Source organism: Microchirus variegatus (genome assembly GCF_963457635.1).
Source record: "Microchirus variegatus genome assembly, chromosome: 9".
NCBI lineage: Eukaryota > Metazoa > Chordata > Actinopteri > Pleuronectiformes > Soleidae > Microchirus > Microchirus variegatus.
In genome coordinates this window covers 29,398,431-29,420,363 of record NC_139810.1, presented here as the reverse complement: position 1 = coordinate 29,420,363, position 21,933 = coordinate 29,398,431, and the positions used below count along the sequence as shown (strand labels likewise).

General features: G+C 40.9%; 2 protein-coding genes across 2 annotated transcripts; one reads left to right on the top strand and one right to left on the bottom strand.

Moving 5' to 3' along the window:
* Positions 1-4,244: 4,244 nt before the first annotated feature.
* Positions 4,245-11,467, top strand: LOC310931644 (CDK5 and ABL1 enzyme substrate 2-like; the record flags this gene model as incomplete). Its single annotated transcript, XM_083894865.1, has 9 exons — positions 4,245-4,786; positions 5,359-5,451; positions 7,139-7,216; positions 7,386-7,485; positions 8,429-8,603; positions 8,709-8,806; positions 10,002-10,108; positions 10,209-10,413; positions 11,327-11,467. 9 exons carry the CDS (start codon positions 4,245-4,247, stop codon positions 11,465-11,467), a joined length of 1,539 nt encoding a protein of 512 aa, XP_083750991.1.
* A 2,508-nt stretch (positions 11,468-13,975) lies between these two features.
* On the bottom strand, positions 13,976-21,831 carry LOC310931430 (proteasomal ubiquitin receptor ADRM1-like). Its single transcript, XM_083894576.1, has 10 exons — positions 21,772-21,831; positions 19,317-19,548; positions 19,110-19,226; positions 18,028-18,151; positions 17,843-17,929; positions 17,631-17,733; positions 16,596-16,837; positions 14,938-15,095; positions 14,562-14,664; positions 13,976-14,310 (listed from the first exon to the last, which is right to left on the bottom strand). Exons 2-10 carry the CDS (start codon positions 19,524-19,526, stop codon positions 14,207-14,209), a joined length of 1,248 nt encoding a protein of 415 aa, XP_083750702.1. The 5' UTR covers positions 19,527-19,548; positions 21,772-21,831; the 3' UTR covers positions 13,976-14,206.
* Between the last annotated feature and the right edge of the window lie 102 nt (positions 21,832-21,933).

Here is a 21,933-nt window from a genome sequence, read left to right as displayed (position 1 = left end):
TCCGCTGAAGGCGCTGTGACTCAGCTTGCTGCCAACATGGACGCCCTGCCTTAAATAGAACGGCGGGTGGATGACTCTCGCACGCGGAGCTCTGCGTTTCAGCTCCACGTCACACTGCTCTGTCAGGACGCAGGAGACAAACGCAACGGAGTGTGTCGTCCTAATTTTTTTTAAACGGGTGTTGTCCAACGACGGTGAGTATTTTTAGTTTCTGTATCATTTCTCAGGTCAGGATGTGGTACAGGAAGAGGGAAGCAGCAAAGCTCGCCGCCCTGCTGGCGAACTCGGAGAAGCGATGGGCAAAAAAAAAAACGGAGCTGTGTGACGATCAATCAGAGGTGAAAGTCCTCCTCGGCGAAGGCGCTTCGGTCCAGAACGTCCTCTAAAGGCCGTCAGCAACAACAGAGGCAAGCCTTCAACATGCATGACTACTTATGGCAGCTAGACGTGAAACATCACTGCACAAGATGTAGGCGAGGGACGTTTTATAAAAGAAAATGCATCATTTCCAACACAATCTGCAGACGATACAACACAGGCACTGATCATCACAATCCTTATTTTCCCATAGATACTCACTCATGTTGAAGGAAACTCTCCAAACGCTGCTTCAAACCGGAGAGCGGATCAAAAGCAACATTTTAGTTGAATGTAAAAAAAAACAAAAAACAGTGAAAATGTGATTATTTATGAAGACTTCAAGCATTTTCATGCTTTTAGTGCTATTTATGACCTTCTTGTGGTACTACACACACACACATATATATATATATATATATGTATGTTTGGTTTTTTTCTTTTGAGGTTTGATAGACAAAAAAAGAGATTTGTGTGTTTACAAGCAATCTGTTGTTTTTTTTGGGGGGACGCGTCATCACTATAAAAAAAACAACAACAGCTACTTTATGATTTCCGTTTCATTTGCAGGACGTGTGTTCAAACATTCACGTCCACGTTAACGTTAACACATCTTTACACTGACGTGGAGGTTTGATAGGCGAGGAGAGCGGCGTCTGTGGTTGTGCTGTATCCATACTTTGTTGTGACTTAAAAAGAAGAGAGAAAATTAAATGACAGAAATATCTACAGACTCCTATCAGAATAGTTTTGATATAATCAATGGAACAGGCATGTGATACTTTTATTGTGAACACTTTATTTTATAGGTTTGCTATTTCCTTCTATTTTCCTCCAAACTATCCGTGGAAAAAATAATAGAGGCAAAGTTTGACCACGTTTAAAAAAAAAGAAAAAAAAAAAGCACAATTTTAATAACACTTAGTGCAGACACATGAAAGTTATCCAAAATCATATTTTATTTGTTAAATCTGAAAGCAATTTCTTTTTTGTAAAAAAAAAATAATAATAAAAACTCTGAGATTTTTTTTAACACTTTAAAAATTGAGTGTAAATTTTGTATTTATTTATTTAACCTTTATTTAACTGGGTAAATCCCACTGACAAACCTCTTTTCCATAAAATCCAATTAAAACACAGAATAATAATAATTAAAAAAAAGACAAATAAATAAATAAGTTATGATTTAAAAAATTACAAGTGGATTGCTAAAAACAAATATGGAATGATGAATAAAAAAAAACCGAATTGTTAATTAAACCAAGTCTAATTGGATTCATAATTTGGTAAAGGTGATCAATTTGACATTGTCTGTACTCGTAGGTAGAACTAAATGATTAAGTTCTCTCTCTTTCCAGAAAGTGTTAGGGAATTTATGGAGCCATAAAATAAACTAAAAGTTTTACTGTGCTTTATTTTATCAGGGTCATTTTTTTTTATATAGAACAGTTACAAGAGGAAAAGCTCCTGGTGTGTGTGCGTGTGTGTGTGCGTGTGCGTGCGTGTGTGTGCGTGCGTGTGTGTGCGTGTGTGTGTGCGTGTGTGTGTGTGCGTGTGTGTGTGTGCGTGTAGGGATATAGGGTTTAATTTAAAGTTGTGTCACAGAGACAGTCTTGTTCTAAACACTGTCGACTCGTCTTTTTTCTGAGACTGGGTCAGCTCACAGTGCACCTGAACCACCTGAAACAGGAACAAAAGCCAGTGTTTATGGCCAGTTATGGTGCTAACTGTTCTCGAGTCCATGGTGTTGTTGTTTATCACGGCCACACACACACACAGTCTCAGCATCGAATGAGCTGGTCGTGGCGCGACTCGGTCGGGGGTCAGGGGTCAGGGGTCAGGGGTCGGGGGGGGGGGGGGGGGGGGGGGCGGAGCTGTACCTCAAACACAACAAACACAAAGCTAGAATCAAAAAAAGCCTTAAACTGGTCACACCAGACTGTTGCTGTTCAGAGCAAGAAAACGTTCACGGGAAGTGAAGACAATTTCATTATGTTGTTGTTGCTACAATAAAGACCAATGTGTTTACCTGAGGTCTGATGTCATGGTCTTTTTTTAAACACAGATAGATAGATAGATAGATAGATAGATAGATAGATAGATAGATAGATAGATAGATAGATAGATAGATAGATAGATAGATAGATAGATAGATAGATAGATAGATAGATAGACAGATAGATAGACAGACAGTCAGACAGACGGACAGCCAGACAGACACACAGACAAAGATACATTTTTGGAGGATAATTATATCAAAATAACAGTTAGCTGCTGAATTACTGCCCAGCCCAAACAGAATGATTGATACATAGATTCTGATCGATGTGTTTTGCTCTTGTAATCCTGTGAAGTAAAGCAGGACCAGGGTTTCCATCCGTCTCTCGCTGCCTCTCAGGAGATGGAAAAGCTTTTACACTCTGAACGCTGCCTCATCAGACTCACTCAAGCTCCGTGTTTACAAGTCAATGGGGTGTGAGACCGAAAAGAGAAATGTGTGCAAACGCTCCCATTAACTCCCCTTTGCACCTGTGAAATGAGAGAGCGGCCACAGCAGCTGTGTGCTGGAGCTCGTCTTTCATCACAGGATCACAGTTTCACACTGGTTTCCTCACAAATGCTAAACAGACGCAGTAGCTGCTGCAGCAGCCACTTCCTCCAAAGGAAAACACTGTGAGAACTGTTGGATACCTGAGAGGTGGATGTTGTTTGATGAATCTGTGTTTGTGTATTAGATGTGCCGAGTATTGTGTATAGACTTTCAGGACCAAGAAACACGGTAATGTAAGGTGATGGCCTCCATAAAGAAAGACACTTGCTTAAAGGTGCCATATGTAAGAATGTGGCCAAAAACAGTTACTACATTCAAATTCAAAATACTGAGGTCTTTTAGGTTTCGTTTTCTGACGTAACTGGCAACCCGTGGTTGCTCGGGAGCTGAGACTCTACAGACTGCAATGATTGGTAGACGGCGGTAGGTGGCGCCACATGCCAAAAACATGATTTCAAAACATAAAACATGATTTGCAGTCTGCAAAAGATTTTTTTTAATGCAAATATTTTGTCTGTACTGTTGTTGTTGGTGAGTTCAGTTTGTTATATGAACATTATTCCTGAGTCTCTGTGACATATTAGGAGGATTTTATGGCCAGTTGCTTTAGATTTATTACATAATGGACCTTTAATGTACATATAAAAGTCTTATTCTAAGGCTACATAAACCAAACAATTCCTATTTTCAAGCAATTATACACGTATACAAACATACTATAGGGCAGTATATTAAATTTGTGGCCACAAACTGTTCTAAATGTTACACACTGAACCTTTGCTTTAAATTTAGGACACAGTTTAGAGGAAGAGCTGCTTTAATAATTAATGATAGTTTATAAACAGCATCTATTGATCAAGATTATTATTGTAATCAACAATATAGCAGCAGCACAAACAGTGCAATATATACCCATCTGTTTTGATTGTTACTCGTTAAGATATTTAAAATCCTTCATAAGAATATTAAAGGGATGTAATAGTGGTCAGCTTGTAGATACTGACTTTAAATTGCAAAGAAAAAATAATCCGATATTTTTTTTTTGAAATCGGGGATTTTTGTTGTTGCTATATTTGGAAATTCGAAATTAAAACGTGTCACTTATGTTGAAATGAGTGATTTTAATTCCATCCAGCCAATCATATACACGCGCCAGCAATATGTGTGGCATAAATTATCTCTTATCCAATCGCATGTGAGCATATATGGGTCAAAGGGCGTGTGATTTGCATAAGCACCATCAAAGCCAATCAGCACACAGAGGGGGCGGGGCTTAGGCTCGGGTGCCGGTGTCTTTTTTCCCCCCTTCGCTTCCTCAGTCACATTTCAGAGTAGAATGGCGACCGCTGTCTGCGGTGTTCAGTCCACCGGCAGCAACAGTAAACCCGTGAAGAATTACCGAGAACACCGGAGGAAAGCGAAAGATTCCCGGCGGAGGCAGGCGGCCTTGTTGTTCCTCACTAACATATCACTCGACGGACGGCCTCTGTGTCACGTAAACGATGGAAACGCCGAGGAGAAAGCCGCCGAGGAGCCGCGGCTCGGGCACAGAGACAGCGGCGCTGCGGTCCTGGCGCCGCCTGATGGCCAAGCACCGATGGCCCAGGTGACGGAGCACTTCGCGGCCGCCGCCGGTAGCGGCTCAGCCTCCAGTTTTCCCGGGGTCCTCAGCCCAAGCCGACCTTCCTTGGTAACGTCGCCCGGACCCGCCGGGGCAGCTGCTGTCGGGGCCAACGAGGTATTTTTGGAAGGTGTCACTGCGGCCGAGACGCCAACCACCGCGGACACCCCCGTGTCTCCCCTCGGTCACCGTGTCAGGTCCACACCCGCCATACCGAGCCCGGCCCCGGCTGCTACTGCCCAGGAGTCACGGCAGAGGTGAGCTAGTGTTAGTGTTAGTTATCATGAGGCTACTGGTTAGATTTGGCAGTTTTCATTCAAAAATATTCACATTATTACTTCTGTAGAGGTATTTATCTGTGTTTAAGTATAATATAGTATGAATTTCAGTGTAGATTTACAGTGGAGTTGTTATGGAGGTAAAAACACTGCTCCTTTGTGTCTTGTTATATTGATTTGAGCTGATAAATCACCAAACTAATCATGAATTCGGCTTTATCACCTTTTCACATCACATTTTTGCACAGCAGTACATACAAAAACAGTGTTTCCCTTGAAACGGATGAATATCAAACACAGATAAGGTATTAAAATCCTGTCCCTCTTGTATAATTGTGTTTGTTCTATGACAGTGAGCCATATCATGAATGCTGTTTATTTCTTAATTAGTTGTTGGGTCCAGAGAAAATGTCACTAGTTGTTTCCCACAAACCCCCAGAGTTATTCAGTGTGATAAAGAAACCAGAAGCGTATTAACATTTACCAAAATGGTTGCTATAAATTCAATAGACTACTTAATTCTAAATGTATTTCTCAATCCCCCAACCCAGGTTGAGAAATGTCTCTGGTTCTCCTGGACCCAAAGTGCCAAAGAAAGTCCATTTCATCAAGAGTATGAGGCAGTATGACACCAGAGGCTGCAGGTGAGTCTCCCTCCATTATATTTACATACACATGTTCACCTACAGAGTACAATAGAGGGAAGCGTGAATACACCTGAGCTACTTCAGTGTTCCCCATCACAGAAACTCTCCAAAAACAAAGGGCTTTTTTTCCACATTAGACTCTAAAGTAGGCCTTTGCTCCTCCCGCTGGTGTTGTAATAAGCTGCTTAACTCGAGCAGAGACGTAGTGTTGCCCGCAGACATATTACTTTGGTACAGCTGCTGAGCCGAGATTGCTACAGTGTATTTAATCACCCATGGGAACGTAGCTAAAGCTAATAAGGGATGCAGCACGGTATTGTAACCTCCTGTTGCACCAAGACTGTACGGAAATGTCACACTACTGAGTCTGACTGACTGTTAACCAGATTGACCAGTGTGATTATGAATTTGCATTTAATTATCCGTGTCTAATTACTGACACAAACATGCCATTGATTCTTCATCTTTCTTATTTTTTGCATGGTTGTTTCTCATTGCTCCTCCACGTCACGTCACGTCAACGACAGCTTCACATTCATACCACCCACATGCTAATGTGTTTTCTGCTGGCGTTTGCTGCTGAACAGTGACATAGACGTAGCCACGGTCGTTACTCACATTTCATGTTTGAAGTGTCCACAGCTGAGAGCTGAGGCTGGAGGTCATTGATTAGAGTTTTGTTTGGAGCTGAAACCTCTGGTGTATGTGTAGGATTTAATGTTGGTTATTGGTTAAGATGCTACTGTGAGTTTGGACATTTTTGTCCATTTTGGTGACAGATAGTATTTTTTCGACATTTAGATTATTACTATCCATAGGAACATTTGTATGAGTGTATAATTAGGGCTTGGAATCAGTCAGTATCGGTCCAATGCTGGTCGATATCACTAGATCGGATATCAGACAAATACACATTTCTGTAAATACAACATATATATGTATATATAAAAAATATTATATATATACATATATAATAATAGATCGCTCGTAAGCTAACTAGCCAGATAGATGGATAGGTTGTAAGCTAACTAGCACGCTAAGATAGATAAGTTGATAGATGGCTCGTAAGCTAGCTAGCTAGCTGGGCTAGGATGATTTCTACTTTTTGAGAGCACAATATTTATTCCTCAGTTGGAGAATTACGTCTTTGAAATGACTCGGCACAAATGTGTCCTAGTTCAGAAATGTACTTTGTAGGACTAATATCGATATCCGTAGATGCTTGAGTTTGTGATATCGGTATCGGACACATCATATGTATAATGGCTATAAGGCAAAAATTGAGTGTACACACACTAAACTACACAAACAGAGGAGACCAGCATCGTTTCTGGTGTGTTGAAGGCTCATGGCGAGCTCGTTTTAAATTTGAGAAATAACTTTTTATCGCAGTGTTCGATACAATCGTATATTGTCCTGTGACCAGTTGTTTCTCTGTCAAGAGACTACTCATTCAGATAGATGTGTTGTATTTCTGTATTGGTAATATGAGAGACATTCATTGGTAGCTCTTTAGCTTCACACATGATGGCTAAACGTAGCTCTGTAGTGACTGATTTGGCAGCCACTGCAGCTCCAGTGCTGCTGAGTGTGCTGCGTTCAGGAGCAGCGAGTGACTGTGGTTGTTGCTCGTCGACTGACACGCCGTCTGTTTTTGTCTGCCTGTACTTGCTGTGTCCTGCAGGATCATGCTGATTTGTGCCAAGCGGTCGCTATATGCTGCTTTCTCAGTGCTGCCCTATGGAGAGAGTGCTCACCTCAGGTACTTGAAAACAAAAGCACCATCCCAAGCAGAGAACACAGACCACCTCACGTTTATGTTTGTCATCACCCTCTATGTCATTCTCTGGGAATGTCAGTGTGTGTGTGGGTGAGTGTATATGTGGCACATGGTGAAAAATGACTGAACCAACGTGACTCTTTGTGAACAGTGATCCTAAGATGGAGACTCAGAGACAAAGGCTGTCTTCTGTGGTGACTGCAGACCTTCTGCCTTCCTTGGAAGGTGTGGAGCTGGGTGCGTACGGCAAGGTAAAGATCATCAATCAGCTGAAAGTTTGAACTACGGTTGAACTCGAGCTTTGAACTTGTTGATGCATAAATATGTGTATGACACTGACATGTTTGCCCCTTTACTGTATACGTGTCACTTATTATTTCATCTTCGGAACAAAATTACACTTATACATTTCTAGGACTGCAACTAACGTTTAATTGATCTGTCGATTTATTTCCTTGATTAATCAAGTACATGTTTAGTCCATAAAGTGTCAGAAAATGTTAAAAATGTTGTTCATTGTTTACCAAACCTCAAGCATTTATGATGTTTTGCGAATGTCTTTTTTCACATTTAAGAAGCTGAAAAATCAGAATGCTTTTTTTTTTATTTTTTGATTATCAGAATAGTTCAACATGAATTTAGTCATCAATGGGATTTTATACTTCCACTTCTTTTTGTGTTTATGAGTCTTTAATCTTATGATTTCCTAGCAAAGTCAATCAGGAAGTGAAAATGTATTAAATGGGTTAAGGTTAGGGTCAATAGAACGTGAATTAGGGCTGGGTGATATGGACAAAAGGGTTAGTTGGTTTTTATATCGATATATCTCCCAGCCCTAAGTATGATATAAGTGGACGCCAGTATGATTGACAGCTGGTATCGTCCAATAGGAGCCTGTAGCCTTACCGTAGGCATTATTTTCTTATTTTAACAGCCAATGATGTCACTGAGATCACATTTTGTTCTCGCTCGCTGATGTTTGACGTGGACATTAATCGCAGCTGCTGATCTGTATCCATATAATTAGGTTTCTTCCTCGTTATGTTAAGTGAGATAATGGAGTGTGGTTTGATTTGACATGATTTTATGCTTTCTGATGATTGCTACTCAGTGAGTGTGTGTGTGTGTGTGGTGCCGTTAATGAGAGACGGAAACACTCAGATGAATCTCTTTGTTCTTTCTTCACCTCCTCAGACTGTGTCGTACGCTCAGTTCCTTTATCCGACCAATGCCTTGGTGAGGCAGAAGAGCGGCGGCGTGCAGGAGAGCTGCAGCTCGGCTCAGACCCCTCACTCACGTTTCCGTGGCAACGGGCAGCAGAAGAACCTCACACAGACTCGTTTAAACAACAGTGTGGCACAAGAGCCAAGTATGTCTCATATTCAGTCACACTCACACACACACCTGCTCCTTCACTCTCTGTTAGCACACACACTGTAAATATGTCTGATGTTATGATGATGTTGTCTCTCAGATGCAGAGGAGGTGACGGAGTACGACCCCAACCTGCTCAGCGACCCTCAGTGGCCCTGTGGGAGACACAAGAGAGTTCTTATATTTGCGTCATACGTGGTGAGAATTGGTTTTATTCGCTGTATTTGCGTTCCTTTACCGTGCATTTACCTGCAGCTAATGAGGTCACACTGTTGTATTTGTGGGATCTACAGGGGGAGATAGAGGTTCTGCACTCTAACTTTAAAACTAAACTGATATTAAACTGAAAAGAATCAGTGCTCCACTTCTGAACCTACACTCGGTCACGTTGGAGACTTATATCTGGGTGTCTATGGGGTCTTAAAATTAAGGCCCTTGCAACAGCTAACATACTCCTCCTGGTGCGAAATAAACTATTCTGAAAAATAAGGTTTATTTTAATTCCTTAAGGCCAAATTATACTTCTCCGACTGCGTAATGCGTTATCCGTCTGCGTCACCACGGAGACGCCTTGAGCCTTTATACTTCTGCGTGACGGACACGCGCTGCAATTTCCCGCCCGATCAGTAGGGGTCGCTGCGCAAGGTTGGTGTGTTTGCTACAGTGAGCAATGGCGTCCGAAAGAGAAAGACTGTTGTTGAAACAGTGGTCGTTTGTCACTTTTCTGTGTGACGGAACGCAGTTTTAAGATAATTTGAGGCGAGAAATTGACCATTTAGAGTCTAAACATGTGCTGTGTGTGTTAAGATATGACGTATTTATAGTTTGGCAGCGACGTTATCGGCGGGGATCAGCCCCGCGTCTGTGGACGCTCGGTGCTCACTGTGAGCCGGCACAGAGCAGCTTCGCTCGGCCTGTCCTGAGGACCAATCGTAGCTCTTGCCGTCTCCGTTGTCCCTTGACGGAGTGACGGACACTTAAAAAATATTTTGTGCAGTCGGAGACGACGCAGAGGCTCTTTGACAGGCTCTGCGTCGACGCAGAGGACTTTACGCAGAAGTATAAATTGGGCTTGAGTCCCTTTTCTATGATTGTGCTCTATAGATTTAATTGCAAACCAAAACTGTTTTGTAAGTTAATTATGTGTTGCTGATTACAACTGGAAGTGGCGATATTTTTTTGAGAAGGTCTGAGAAGAAAAAAGTCTTAAAAAGAACTTCAGGATTCCTGCAGATACCCTGTAAATACATCCATTATGTTCCAGTCACATGATTTCGTCATTGCTGGTCCACAACACCGTGACCTCTGTGATGAGAACGTTTTCAGTTGTGAAGCTTTATTGTTCTGTAATTCATGCTAACGTGAGGTATTTCTGCTGATTTGGCCTCTGCAGACGACCGTTATCGAGTACGTGAAACCGTCCGACCTGAAGAAGGACATGAACGAGACTTTCAGAGAGAAGTTTCCTCACATCAAGCTGACGCTGAGCAAGATAAGAAGGTACAGAAGATAACGCCGTCACGTTTTCTTGTGCGTTTGTGCTTTTAAAGTCACACAATGAAACCAATCGTGTGTCGCTGTTCCCCCTCCTCTCCACTAGCTTGAAGAGGGAGATGCGGGTCGTGAGCGAGGAGTGCGCTCTGCAGCCCGTCACCACGGCGATGGCGTTTGTTTACTTTGAGAAGCTGGTGCTGCAGGGTCGCCTCAACAAGCAGAACAGGAAGCTGGTTGCGGCAGCGTGCGTGCTGCTCGCTGCAAAGATCAGCAGCGATCTGCGGAAGCCAGAAGTCAAACAGCTCATTGATGTGAGTACTTATTTCCACACACACACACACACAGAGTTCAGTGTTAGACTGAAGCAGAACCTAAAGAAAAGCAGAACACACACACACACACACACACACCTGTAAGAGGCATCCAGATCAGTGTTATTTAGCAAGCACTATGTGTTCACTGCTGCACTTTATTCACGATTGCAAACGGGTTTTTCCACAATGACTGGCAAGTAAATAGTGTGTGGATTAAAGCTGAAGTCGGTCAGTGTTGAATTAAGACGTTTTCACAAGACTGAGAACATGATGACCTGAAACTTTAACCTTAATAATGAATATGGTTTGTTAATTATTGATCATACAATGTTTAAACCATTTTACAAATTAAATTAAGACTGTGATCGAAGGAGCTCAATTACAGATAAATACTGGTAATATCAAAACATCGTGTGTATGTATGTGTGTATATGTATATATAAATACATATATTTGTGTATATACACAAATGTATGTATTTATATATACATGTGTGTATGTATATATACATATCCATGTGTGTATATATACATATGCATGTGTGTATATGTATATATATGTATATATATATATATGTGTGTATATATATATGTGTGTGTCTGTATGTATATATACATATACACACATATAAATAAAAATAAAATATAAACCAGTTTATACTATTTGCCAATAAAAATAATCTTTATATATCAGAAATCATCATAAATGTTGACAAAATAAACATTTCTGTTCCAATGGTGATCACAGACAAAGAGAATTTCGGGGGAAATAAAGAAAATAACCCACGTTAAATCGTCACTCGTCTACAATCCTCTGCATCACTTGCATAACTTTTTACACTGTAACCACATCATAACATGTTTTCCTTCAAACCCTCCACCCTCTCGTGTTTCTCCCCGTGGACGAGCAGAAGCTGGAGGAGCGTTTCCGTATAAACAGACGGGAGTTGATTCCTCTGGAGTTTCCTGTGCTCGTTGCCTTGGAGATGGGACTTTACCTCCCTGAGAGCAAGGTCATGCCGCACTACCGCAGGCTGGCGCAGCAGGGGTAGACTGTGACACTCCGCTGGGTTCATTATTAACACCAGCGTGTGTGTGTGTGTGTGTGTGTGTGTGTGATGGGTTGACCAGTTTATAAGCTGTCATGTTTTAAAACAAAAACATTTCCGGTACTATTTATTTTGCGTTGGTCGGACTCGACGCACTCACTCTCTAGGAAGAATAAACTAGTTTTCACTCTCACCGGCACACGTTGAAGACTTGATGGCGTGTGTGCGTGCGTCTATTTGAATGTCGTCTTATAAGCGTTTGTATGTTTTTCGAAGGCCAATCCGTCCTGAGCTCTATGTTAGAGACGTTCGATGAGCACGTTAATTGTGCTTTTTACTTTTTCTCGTGATTTTTTTTTTTTGGGTAGTGTTCCTCGCTCTGAATCCTACGCTGTGATATTTGTGCGTTTGTGCAAAACTGGCACCTTTTCTCGTTACTATACAGCCTGTATAGTATTAATGACAAATGACAAAGAACCACACTGATTTTTCTATAATGCCTTTTAAAGCCACTGTGACACTGAAGCATTATTTTTAGCTGAAACTGTAGATTGTGTTTTTGTTTGTATGTCCCACAATACTTCATGTGTCGTAGTCGTCGTGTGGCAGCTCCGTGTAAAGACTTTGTCGTTGGTTCAAAAACTGTGCTCGGTGTTCAGTTTCCGTCGTGTCACGTGCGAGGAAATAGGATTTTGTAGACATATTATTTATAATATTGATGTTTGTTTGTCTGTTTTTTAAAAGAATGTTTTATGTGATTTGCCCAGGGATGCGTTTGTGTGAAATGCACTGAAACCTTTTTCTTATTCTTATTGTCATTTGGATGTCAAATCTTTCAGTTCTCAGGAATTTTTCCTTTCTCATATCTTAATAATAATTTTTAATATCAGCTCCTGTGTTCCTGAATATTGCAGTGTTTTCTTCTCATGTCTGTGGAGACACAGTGATGATGCATTTCCCATCACGACTGATGGAGGGAAGGCTTAAACTTCAGCGCGGCGCTAGTAAAGCAAGATGGTGGACTCTATTTGGTGGAATTATCCCTGGTTTTCTGAAACATGAGTGTAGTTGGGGCTGGGCGATATGGACCAAAGGTCATATCCCGATATATTTAGGCTGAACATCGATATACAATATATATCCCAATAATTTCTACCGCAAAGTGAGAGCTGTGAAACCGGCTATTTCAGTGAACAGTTGGAAAATCAAGTGAATAAATAATAAACACAGGTTTCTCCTTCACCTGGTTCATCAATAACTCCTCAGCTGTTCAAATAATAAAATGTAAACTGTATAACAACAGGAGTACCAAATCAAATCAAAGCTCCCTAAGGAACTATATCGATATATGCAATATAGTCTCTCTCTATATATATATATATAGCAATATATTTTTTATATCGCCCAGCCCTAAGTGTAGTTGTGCAATACTGAAAATAAAATTTAAAAGAGATCAACTGGAATATGGACCTAAAGTCGTCCTTTCAGGCTATAGTGACACTAGCAGTGTTATGGCGACAGAAGTTTCACACTGGAGCTTTAAATCTAACCCAAAGAGTTTTCAACTTGTTCCTGTTGCCATCAGCGCTTTAGTCCCTTCCTCCACTCCATTGGTGTCTTGAGTTTTTAGTCCTTTTGTCAGAACAAGAATTTCTAACTCTGCAGTGTCAGAATGGATGTATGAGTTTGCTTGTGCACATACTCGTTTAACCTGACTTCAGTGTTGACGCTTCAGGTTTCTGTGCCATTGTATGGACAAGTAAGAGGAGAGAGAAAAAAAAGTGCCTGGAACTACAGTGGCAGTTGAATGGTTAATCACCTTTATCGTGAAGACATATTTAGTGTTGACTTTTCTGTGTCCCTTTTTCGCCTCAGTAGAAATCATAAATGTTGTTTGGGAAAAGACGAAAACACTTTCTGTAAAGGTGTAATCGTCGTAGCCTCGATGGCGAGTCAGTTTTGTGTCTGCAGTGGTGGAAAAATGAACATCATGAACCAAGTATCCTAAAATGTGTCTGTGTGGTGGCTGTCACTGCACAATGTTCACTGTTTTTCTTACTGTAAAATGAATGTTTTTCAAATATATTTTCAGAAACTGAAAAGACACCAGAGTTTGACTCTTGTTTGTTTGTTTGTTTGTAGTGTTAATGCAGCAGTTTCTATCTCTTTAGCTCAGTACAAGATCTTAAATCTGATCCATCTTCTACCGCTTTATCTCAGGGACGCTCGTGCTAATCCCAGCTGGACAGGTTATCATTCCAGACACAACCATTCAATCTCAGACTGGGGGGTCAATTTAGTGTCCAATTTGCCAAATCTGCATCTTTATGGACTGGTGAATCTGCTCAACTGTCTGACCCACTTAAATCTGCTCTTTATCTTAAATCCAGCTAACTATAGACCAATAAATAGATAATGATAATAATAATAATAATATTAATAATAATATAATGGATAAAATAAACACAACAGATGATCATGTTTCTCTTCACTTTACTGTTCTCTGTTAGGACAGGATGGTGATCTGCTGACATGCAGGCAGAAAACCCCGTCTGTTCATTCAGTTTAAGTCAGTACACACTATATATATATATTAAGTCAACACACCGTCACAGGATGAATACATCAGTTAAGAGGAAGCCTGACATTTTTTTTTAAATGTTAACGACACGTCTTACTGTGTAATAGTAACAAAATAAAAGCAGCAGCTAAATAAATAAATACATTAAATTAAACAGTCCATCAGTCCAAACTCATGTCTTCATCGTCGTCTTTCTTGTCTTTGGAGTCTCCGTCCTGGTCCGACTTTGTCTCCGTCTCCATGGCTTTGGCAAAAGCCTCCACATCTGCAAAGACAAAAAGTCCAGAGATTCACGACTTCGTGATTTATCTCATCACTGGATAAATCATTCAAGGATAAGAAAGAAATCCAAAGAAAAAGCCCGCAGTCACATCACTCTTAACATTCTTTTTTTTCCCTTTGTAAATTACAATCTTGTGTAACTGTAGATTACAAAAGAGGAAAACTCTCAAGATCTAATGTTCTCGCAATAAAACGGTTGCACAGTGCGTCTATTGATGTGAGCGAAACACTGACCTCCTTTGTTGGCAGCATCCACAGCCTCTGCAGGCAAACCAAACTGGTTCATTAAAGGTCCTAACTGGCCAGACGCCAGAGCGCTGCTGAACATGCTCATGGCCTGAAGACAGACCATAAATACAGTGAGGGGAAGGAAATCTACTACAGCACAGTGTTAAATACCAACAGAACCTCTCAAAGGAGAAAACTGTATCTTTGAATTCATTAACCAACAGTAACGGGCTTTATGTCAAACTCTGTATGTGATTTAAAATAAGAGCCACAAGGTTTATCAAATCAAAAAGTATATCAGCGTAGTGTGATAATGGAAAATAAGTCCACAGTTTTTTGTTCCGTGCTCTTTGGAAAGAACAGAGGAGCGTGAACACGTCACCTGCTGGAACTGAGGTGAGCTGAGCGTGTTGTGCAGCTCCTCTGAGCTCTGAAGCAGCGTCTCTCCAGAGGGGAGGTACGGCATCAGTCTCTGCTGCACCTCGGGGTTGGCCAGGATGGGAGCCATGATCTCGGGCGTCAGGACGCTGGCCAGGTCCACTGCAGGTAACAAACCAACAAATAAACACACACCCTGCACTCTTTCTTTTTAACCTATAGTTATAAACTCACTGTTTTCTAGTTAAAGCTTTGTATCGTGACTCGTATATGATTGTTTGTCACTTCAATTTGTGGTCCTAGATCAGATATATATCTGATATGTGGCCATGCACCTTAAGTGAGAATGCTCATATTATCAGAATCCATGCGACTTTCTCCCTGAATGTATGTGCTGAGCGTTGTAGTGAAGGAGAGTGTCTCAGTCTCACCACCAAATTAGCCGCGATAGCGTCAGTTTCTGAATTTCCCCTCTGGACAATCAATAACGGAACATCTTATCTTACATATTTCCCACTTCAACGCCATGGAGCTCTCACTCTTTTCTTACCAGAACCAGTCACATGATGACAGCTTTAACCCTTTTATGAAGGTCTGGATTTATTTAGATTTTAAGCCCTACATGGTTATTCAACTGTTTAGGAATTACAGTAGTGAGAAGGTGATGGTGAATCTTGTCTGACTGGACGGTTGTTACGCAGAAGTCTTGAGAGACACAGTAATGTACATGTAAAGTACACTCCTGTTCAAAAGTTTGGGGTCACCTATACAATGTTTTTGTGTTTTCCATTAAAAGTCACTTTTATTCATCAAAAGAGTTGCAAAACGAATAGAAAATATAGTCAAGACATTGACAAGATGAGAAATAATGATTATTATTCAAAATAATTTTGCTTTTGTCAAAGAACCAGCAAAAGTGTTTACAGCTGTGCTAACATCATTGCACAAGAGTTTTCTAATCATCCAATAGTCTTCTAACACCATTAGCAAACACAATGTACCATTAGAACACTGAAATGTGCCTCTATACACCTATGTACATATTCCATTAAAAACCAGACGTTTGCAGCTAGAATAGTCGTTTACCACATTAACAATGTATAGAGTGTATTTATGATTCATTTAATGTTATATTCATTGAAAAAAAAGAGCTTTTCCTTAAAAAATAAGGACATTTCTAAGTGACCCCAAACTTTTGAACAGCAATGTATATGTTTTCCAGTAGTTTTTGAATTTTCTAGATATCACAGAGTCAAGGTAATGACATGTACGCATGCCAAATCCTGTCTGATGTTAATAACGCTCCTAATATCTCTCAGTGTCGCTCTGCAGGCAGAGAGCGATGGTGATAAATTGTGTTCATGAAGCATCAGTGGACACAGCGTTGCCTCATGTAACGTGACGCTGTAAAACTAAATCTAACCAGTGACAGATTGCAGTGTTTGCAGTAAACTCCATTTATGATGCGAACATTGCACACGGTGTATTAAAGAAACGGTTGCGTTCGCAATTTTAATGATGTGGTGCGTAATCAGTTGACATTGCATTAATTAGTGTACCCGTTATACATTTATCCCTGGAGGGCTAATTTGAGATTTTTTCTTGTTTTATATCAGCTCTGAGGAGAAATGTCTGTCAGTGTGACTGAAGTTGTGCTCTCACCTCCTTGGCTGCTGGCCGGCACGTTCATGGTGGCCAGGATGCTCTGCAGGTCCCTCAGCTGGATGGGCTGCGTGGGGTTGGGTGTCCCCGCTGTCAGAGACGTGACAGCGGGAGTGGAGGGGGTGGTGGCTGTGGGCGAGGCTGCCGAGGTGGCAGAGGGAGTGATGGGAGTGGTGGGAACCTGGGAGGAGCCGAGGCGGCTGGTGGCAGAGGTGGAGGTGGGGGTGACGGCCGTGGACGGGCTGAGGGAGAAAAAGACAGATCTATTGTTGGCTCAGGTCATTGAGTCTATGTGAGCACAGAGCAGGAAGGTTGGAAGTACATTTTTAAAGAGGCTTCAGGTAATATTGCTGATAGAGCTGCAACTAAAGATTATTTTAATTGATTAATCTGTTGATTATTTTTCTCGATTAATCGTTTGGTCCATAAAATGTTAAAAAACGTTGCTCAGTGTTTGTCAGACCTGGAAATGACGGCGTTCTCAAATGTCTGGTTTGAATGTGTCCACAAACCAAAATGATTCAGTTTGAATGATTTCTCTCTTATGTGGAGCAAAGAAAGAAAATATTCACATTTAAGAAGCTAAAACAATCAGAACTCTTGGTTTAATCATGAAAAAAGCTTCAAACCAATGAATCCATTACAAAAATAGTTGCTGTTTAATTTACTAATCTAATCAGCTCTAATTACTGATGCATGAGATACTGCGCTTTTACCCGACATCACTCTGTATTTTTTTTTTTACAAACACTGAATCTATTTGGTTAATTTTCACGTATCAGCAACAGGCAGTGATTTAAAGTGAGAGTGTGTCTGTGTTGCAGCAGCAGTGGAGAATCATCACAGGATAAGAAGAGCATAAAGATATTCTGTTTTAAAAAAAAAAAACACAGACAAACATTAAATATCCTTGCATATATTTCATAGCAGCGTCCTCTTTTCTCTGTTTGACTTATAACTCGGAGTGATGACAAATATAACGTGGCACAGTATCATTTGACAGATTTATATTTGATAGTATTAAACGAGAGAGACCTTGTTGAGGAGTTGCTGGCTGCAGGAATGCTGCTGCTGCTACTGCTGCTGCTGCTGCCCAGCAGGTTGGCCAGGCCTGGACCGGCCAGCGTGCCGAGACCACCTGATGATGATGATGATGATGATGGTCAGTCACAGAGCAGGAAAAACGTGAGCCAACAACATATTTTTCCACTTCAGAAGAGTTAATCTATCACAACAGTTCTACGTACCAATGCCGCCCAGTCCAGTTGGTCCAATGAGCTGCATGAGCTGGTTGTGGCTCATGTTACCCAGAAGGCTTTGCAGACCACCCTCCCCTTTACAAGGAAACAGAACAAGTGACAGCCAGCGTAAGAATCTGTTTTGTGATATTTTGTCCACATGCAACATTTATTTAAGTATGAGCAGTGTTTACCTCCCAGAGCAGACAGATCGTGTCCTCCACTGCTGCCGCTACCGAGAGCACCAGGCATCGGCGGGTTGTTCAGATACTCGTTCACTTTGCGGCAAAACTCCTCATCTTTGTCACTCTTTGGCTCCTAAGATCAGAAAACAAATTGGCAGTGTAGTGAAGCATCTATTGCTGGGTAATTACATTTTTTGATATGGTATCAATATGATGTCTAGAATTTGATACTGATTCATTGATACACTTTACTGTAAAATTGTTTAATTTCATTTGGCCAAGTCAAATGTTCCCATTTTTAAATATACACTCATTCATTACAAAATTAGGGATGGGAATCGGTATCAGTCAGCTTCGGTATCGGTCTGATACTGGTCAATCACTGGCTCGGATATCACATAGATAAAAATGTAAAATCTGATACAATCCCAAAATCATATATATCACATGCTTCACTATGCAGAGACTGTAAAAATGTAACTAAAAATCATTTTATGTTTGTTTACATTATGATTGTTAATAAATCTAATGATGACCCCCCCCCCCCCCACTCCGCAAATGATTAATTGCAAGACTGATAAAATCCCAGCATGTACACAGTTGGAGAATGATGTCTTTCAAATGACTCGGCACAAATGTGTGGTCAGTGGCTTCATTGTTCGTAAATGGCTGAAATGACTGTATCGCACTAATATCTGTAGGAAATTTAGTTTGTGATATTGGTATCGGACACAAAACGTGGTATCGTACCTTTCCAGCCTCTCAAAACACAAGATGCACACAATCTCATACAAGTGTTAAACGCCATCTTTCTCTTCTTCTTCGGAAAACAAGCTCCATCTTGGCCGTTACTACTTCTTAACGCAAATACTTAATCTGCTCATCATCACTTGGCAGCAATCGATGCATTTAGGCTCGTGTGCCGGGGTCAAGACGACCTGCTGAAGTTCAAACTGAGCATCAGAGTGGAGAAGAAACTCGAGGTTTGCAGAAGATCATCTCTGAATGCACATGTCAAACCCTGAAGCAGTTGGTGCCACTCAACACAGTGTCCAGTCAATGTATAACAAATACAGATAACGCTGCATTACCTGCATCCAGAAGAAGAGTCTTTTGGAACCAGCTTTGAACTTCAGCACATAAACTCGTCCAGTGGTGCACTGGTTCACCCGCTTGAACTCGCAGTCGTCAGGGAAGATGATCAGGTCCTAAAATAAGGAGAGAAAAAAGAAAGGGTGACTGTTAAGATGAAGTCAAACCCAGATGAGTGAGTCTGCTGCGGAGACGGCGTCACCTACATCGTCCACGTTCCCAGACGTCCGATCCTTCCAGCAGAAGTGGATGAGGGAGTCGTCCGTCTGCTGGATGTAGACCTGACCTTTACGTTTGTCCGGGGTGACCGTGCTGCCCTTCATGGTCATCTTACCCGCCCGAAACTCCACCAGGTACTTGCTGGACGAGCCGCGAGACCCAGACACCATGCTGGGGAAGAGAGCTCCAGACGCCATGATGAAGACCGGGGACACGCAGCTGCAGGGACAGACGGGAGGAAGACACCAGGTTTATTATAACACGTCGCATTTTATTTTTTGTTTGTTTAATCCCATATTTTTGGATACTCCAGGTCAGTCTGTGTCCGTCTGTCCATCAATTTTGTGCTTACAAAGTTATCAAAGGCACGCGACAACGGCTAAAGACCAGCTGATAAAGCAGTAGAAAAAAAACAAGAACCATAATATTTTAATCCTAGTAATTATCCTGTGACTCTGCCGAGGTTGAGGACATTCATGGACAAAATATTAGACAAAGAGCCTCCGAGTTCAGACATATCATTTAAAAAGAAAAGACAAAAACACAAAATGATATCGTAGTCACTCAACCGTTTGACCTCTGACTCAGTGCTGTGTGCGTGTGCGTGTGCGTGTGTGCAGACCTGTGGTTTGTCTTATCAGTTTGTCTCCATCAGTGTTTACACCTTCAGTGAACGGTTGTGTGTGATCCTTTCCACATTTCTTCTTCTTGGTCTAATAATTTCTAGGTCGGCTGCACACTGAGAGGTGTAAATGCAGTTTTGACGTTCTTTACCCCAGTTGTTGTTCTCCTCTCTACACTGAACACTGACATCATAGCCCTGAATGTCATGATGCTGCAGCTCATCATCTTTGAACTTTGTATTTCTTCTTCCTCCACTAAAAAGCTCAGACAGGCTAAGCGATGCAATCTTGCCCTCCATGGTGTTTGAAGAACACAGTCACATATTTGAAGTTTTAAATCATAGTTGGAAGTCCATATTATTTCCCCGTTTATGCAGATCTAGTGCTGTGCTAAAGAAAGCCTTTAAGTCAGACCGTTTAGACCTTTTCTTGTTTTAATGGACCATTCATATTTATTTTTCAGTCTCTTTATTAACATACAACCAGAAAAAATACAGGAAATATATACACTAAAATAAAATGAATCAACAAAATGATAATAACAATGAATCATTCCAGAACAAAATGGCTTCTATAGACAAAGGTCAGTATTTAGTGGGACCTCCCTTGGTAATCGGCACATCTTTAACTTTTGAGGAGACGGTCTGTGAGTTTTTCTTAAATTATGATTCCAGTAAATTATACCAGGCAGATTTAGCCTTTCATGTCTTCTCCTGTTCAGGCCATTCCATTCCACCTCTGTAAATTTCAGATCTGGATCTCTGTGAAGGTTCAGTTCATTGTTTATCCCGTGGTATTACTCTCCAAATACCACTTAAAACACATAAAAAACCACTGCCAATCAGGTCATTTGCAGAAGAAACGTCTCTTGAATACGACGTCTTGATTATCCAGTTTGTTGAGAGCTGTCGTGCCAATGAAAAATTTTGACTTTTCTATCTGTCAAATACTGTGATCTTTAGCATTTTGGTTAAAAGTTCATCTTCACTATTAACAAGTAAGTCAAGATTTGTTAATTTGTCACACGAGATTGTACGAAGGTAAAAAAAAGATAGAAATAAAGGTAAATAAGATAAAAAGGTGAAGTAGATTAGAATATAAAGAAAACTGTACCCAAGAATAAAAATAATAAAACTGTACAAAACAAGAATATAAAGTTGAAGTGTAAAGCGAATTACCCAGCTACACATATATATGTTGTGTGTAACATGTATGTTATAAAGCAGCCATTTTGAAGTTTAAATAACAGGACACAGACTCAGCTTGTGGAGGCAATTTTCTGTTAATGTGCTGCTATTTTAATACTAAATGTAGATTTACTGGTTGTTTTATAACAGAGAGATTGAGAAATAAGTACATAGTCATTAAATTGTATTTGCAGGACAGCAAATCTACTCAGAAGAGATGTAAAGCATCTCTGGTTGTAGATGAATGTAATTCCTGCTGTGTCATTAATGTCACGTCTATTTGTGAACCATCCTTTTATTGACATTTGTAAAGCACAAGTGTGTTTGTATACGTATTTAATTCGAGTTAAAGTAGATATAATCTTGTTTTTCGACACACAGGGATAAAGAAAACACTCTTATGCTGAAGTGAAGCTGGTTAAAATGACGTAAATGTCTCTTCTCAGTGTAGGAGCCACAGACGCAGATGACTCTGCTATTCTCGGCTGTTCTCGGCTATTCTCGGCCCTTTGAGCTCTGAATACACTCACACACGTCCCTCACATTCTCTCACACACATAAGGACTAAACACGTACACTGTTTTTAATAAAATCACTCACAACATGCGAGAAAATGACGTGTTTGTACTCACATTTGTCTCTGAATTAGCGTTCAGCCGCAGGACGGTCAAACTCATTCGCGACGATTGATTGTGATTGGCTGCCTGATGCCGGTGCTTCGCTCTGATTGGCGGATGCGTGTGTCAATCATGTGACCTTTAAATGCTGCGCGTGTTCGGTAGAGACGTCACGCC

What these genes read in the sequence shown, in the direction of transcription:
- LOC310931430 (XM_083894576.1), bottom strand. Translation starts at nt 19,526, where the DNA reads ATGGCGTCTGGAGCTCTCTTCCCCAGCATGGTGTCTGGGTCTCGCGGC. An exon ending in CGTCTGGGAACGTGGACGAT is followed by an intron (nt 19,227 to 19,316) that starts GTAGGTGACGCC and finishes TCCTTATTTTAG; the next exon opens with GACCTGATCATCTTCCCTGA. An exon ending in AACTGGACTGGGCGGCATTG is followed by an intron (nt 17,734 to 17,842) that starts GTACGTAGAACT and finishes CATCATCATCAG; the next exon opens with GTGGTCTCGGCACGCTGGCC.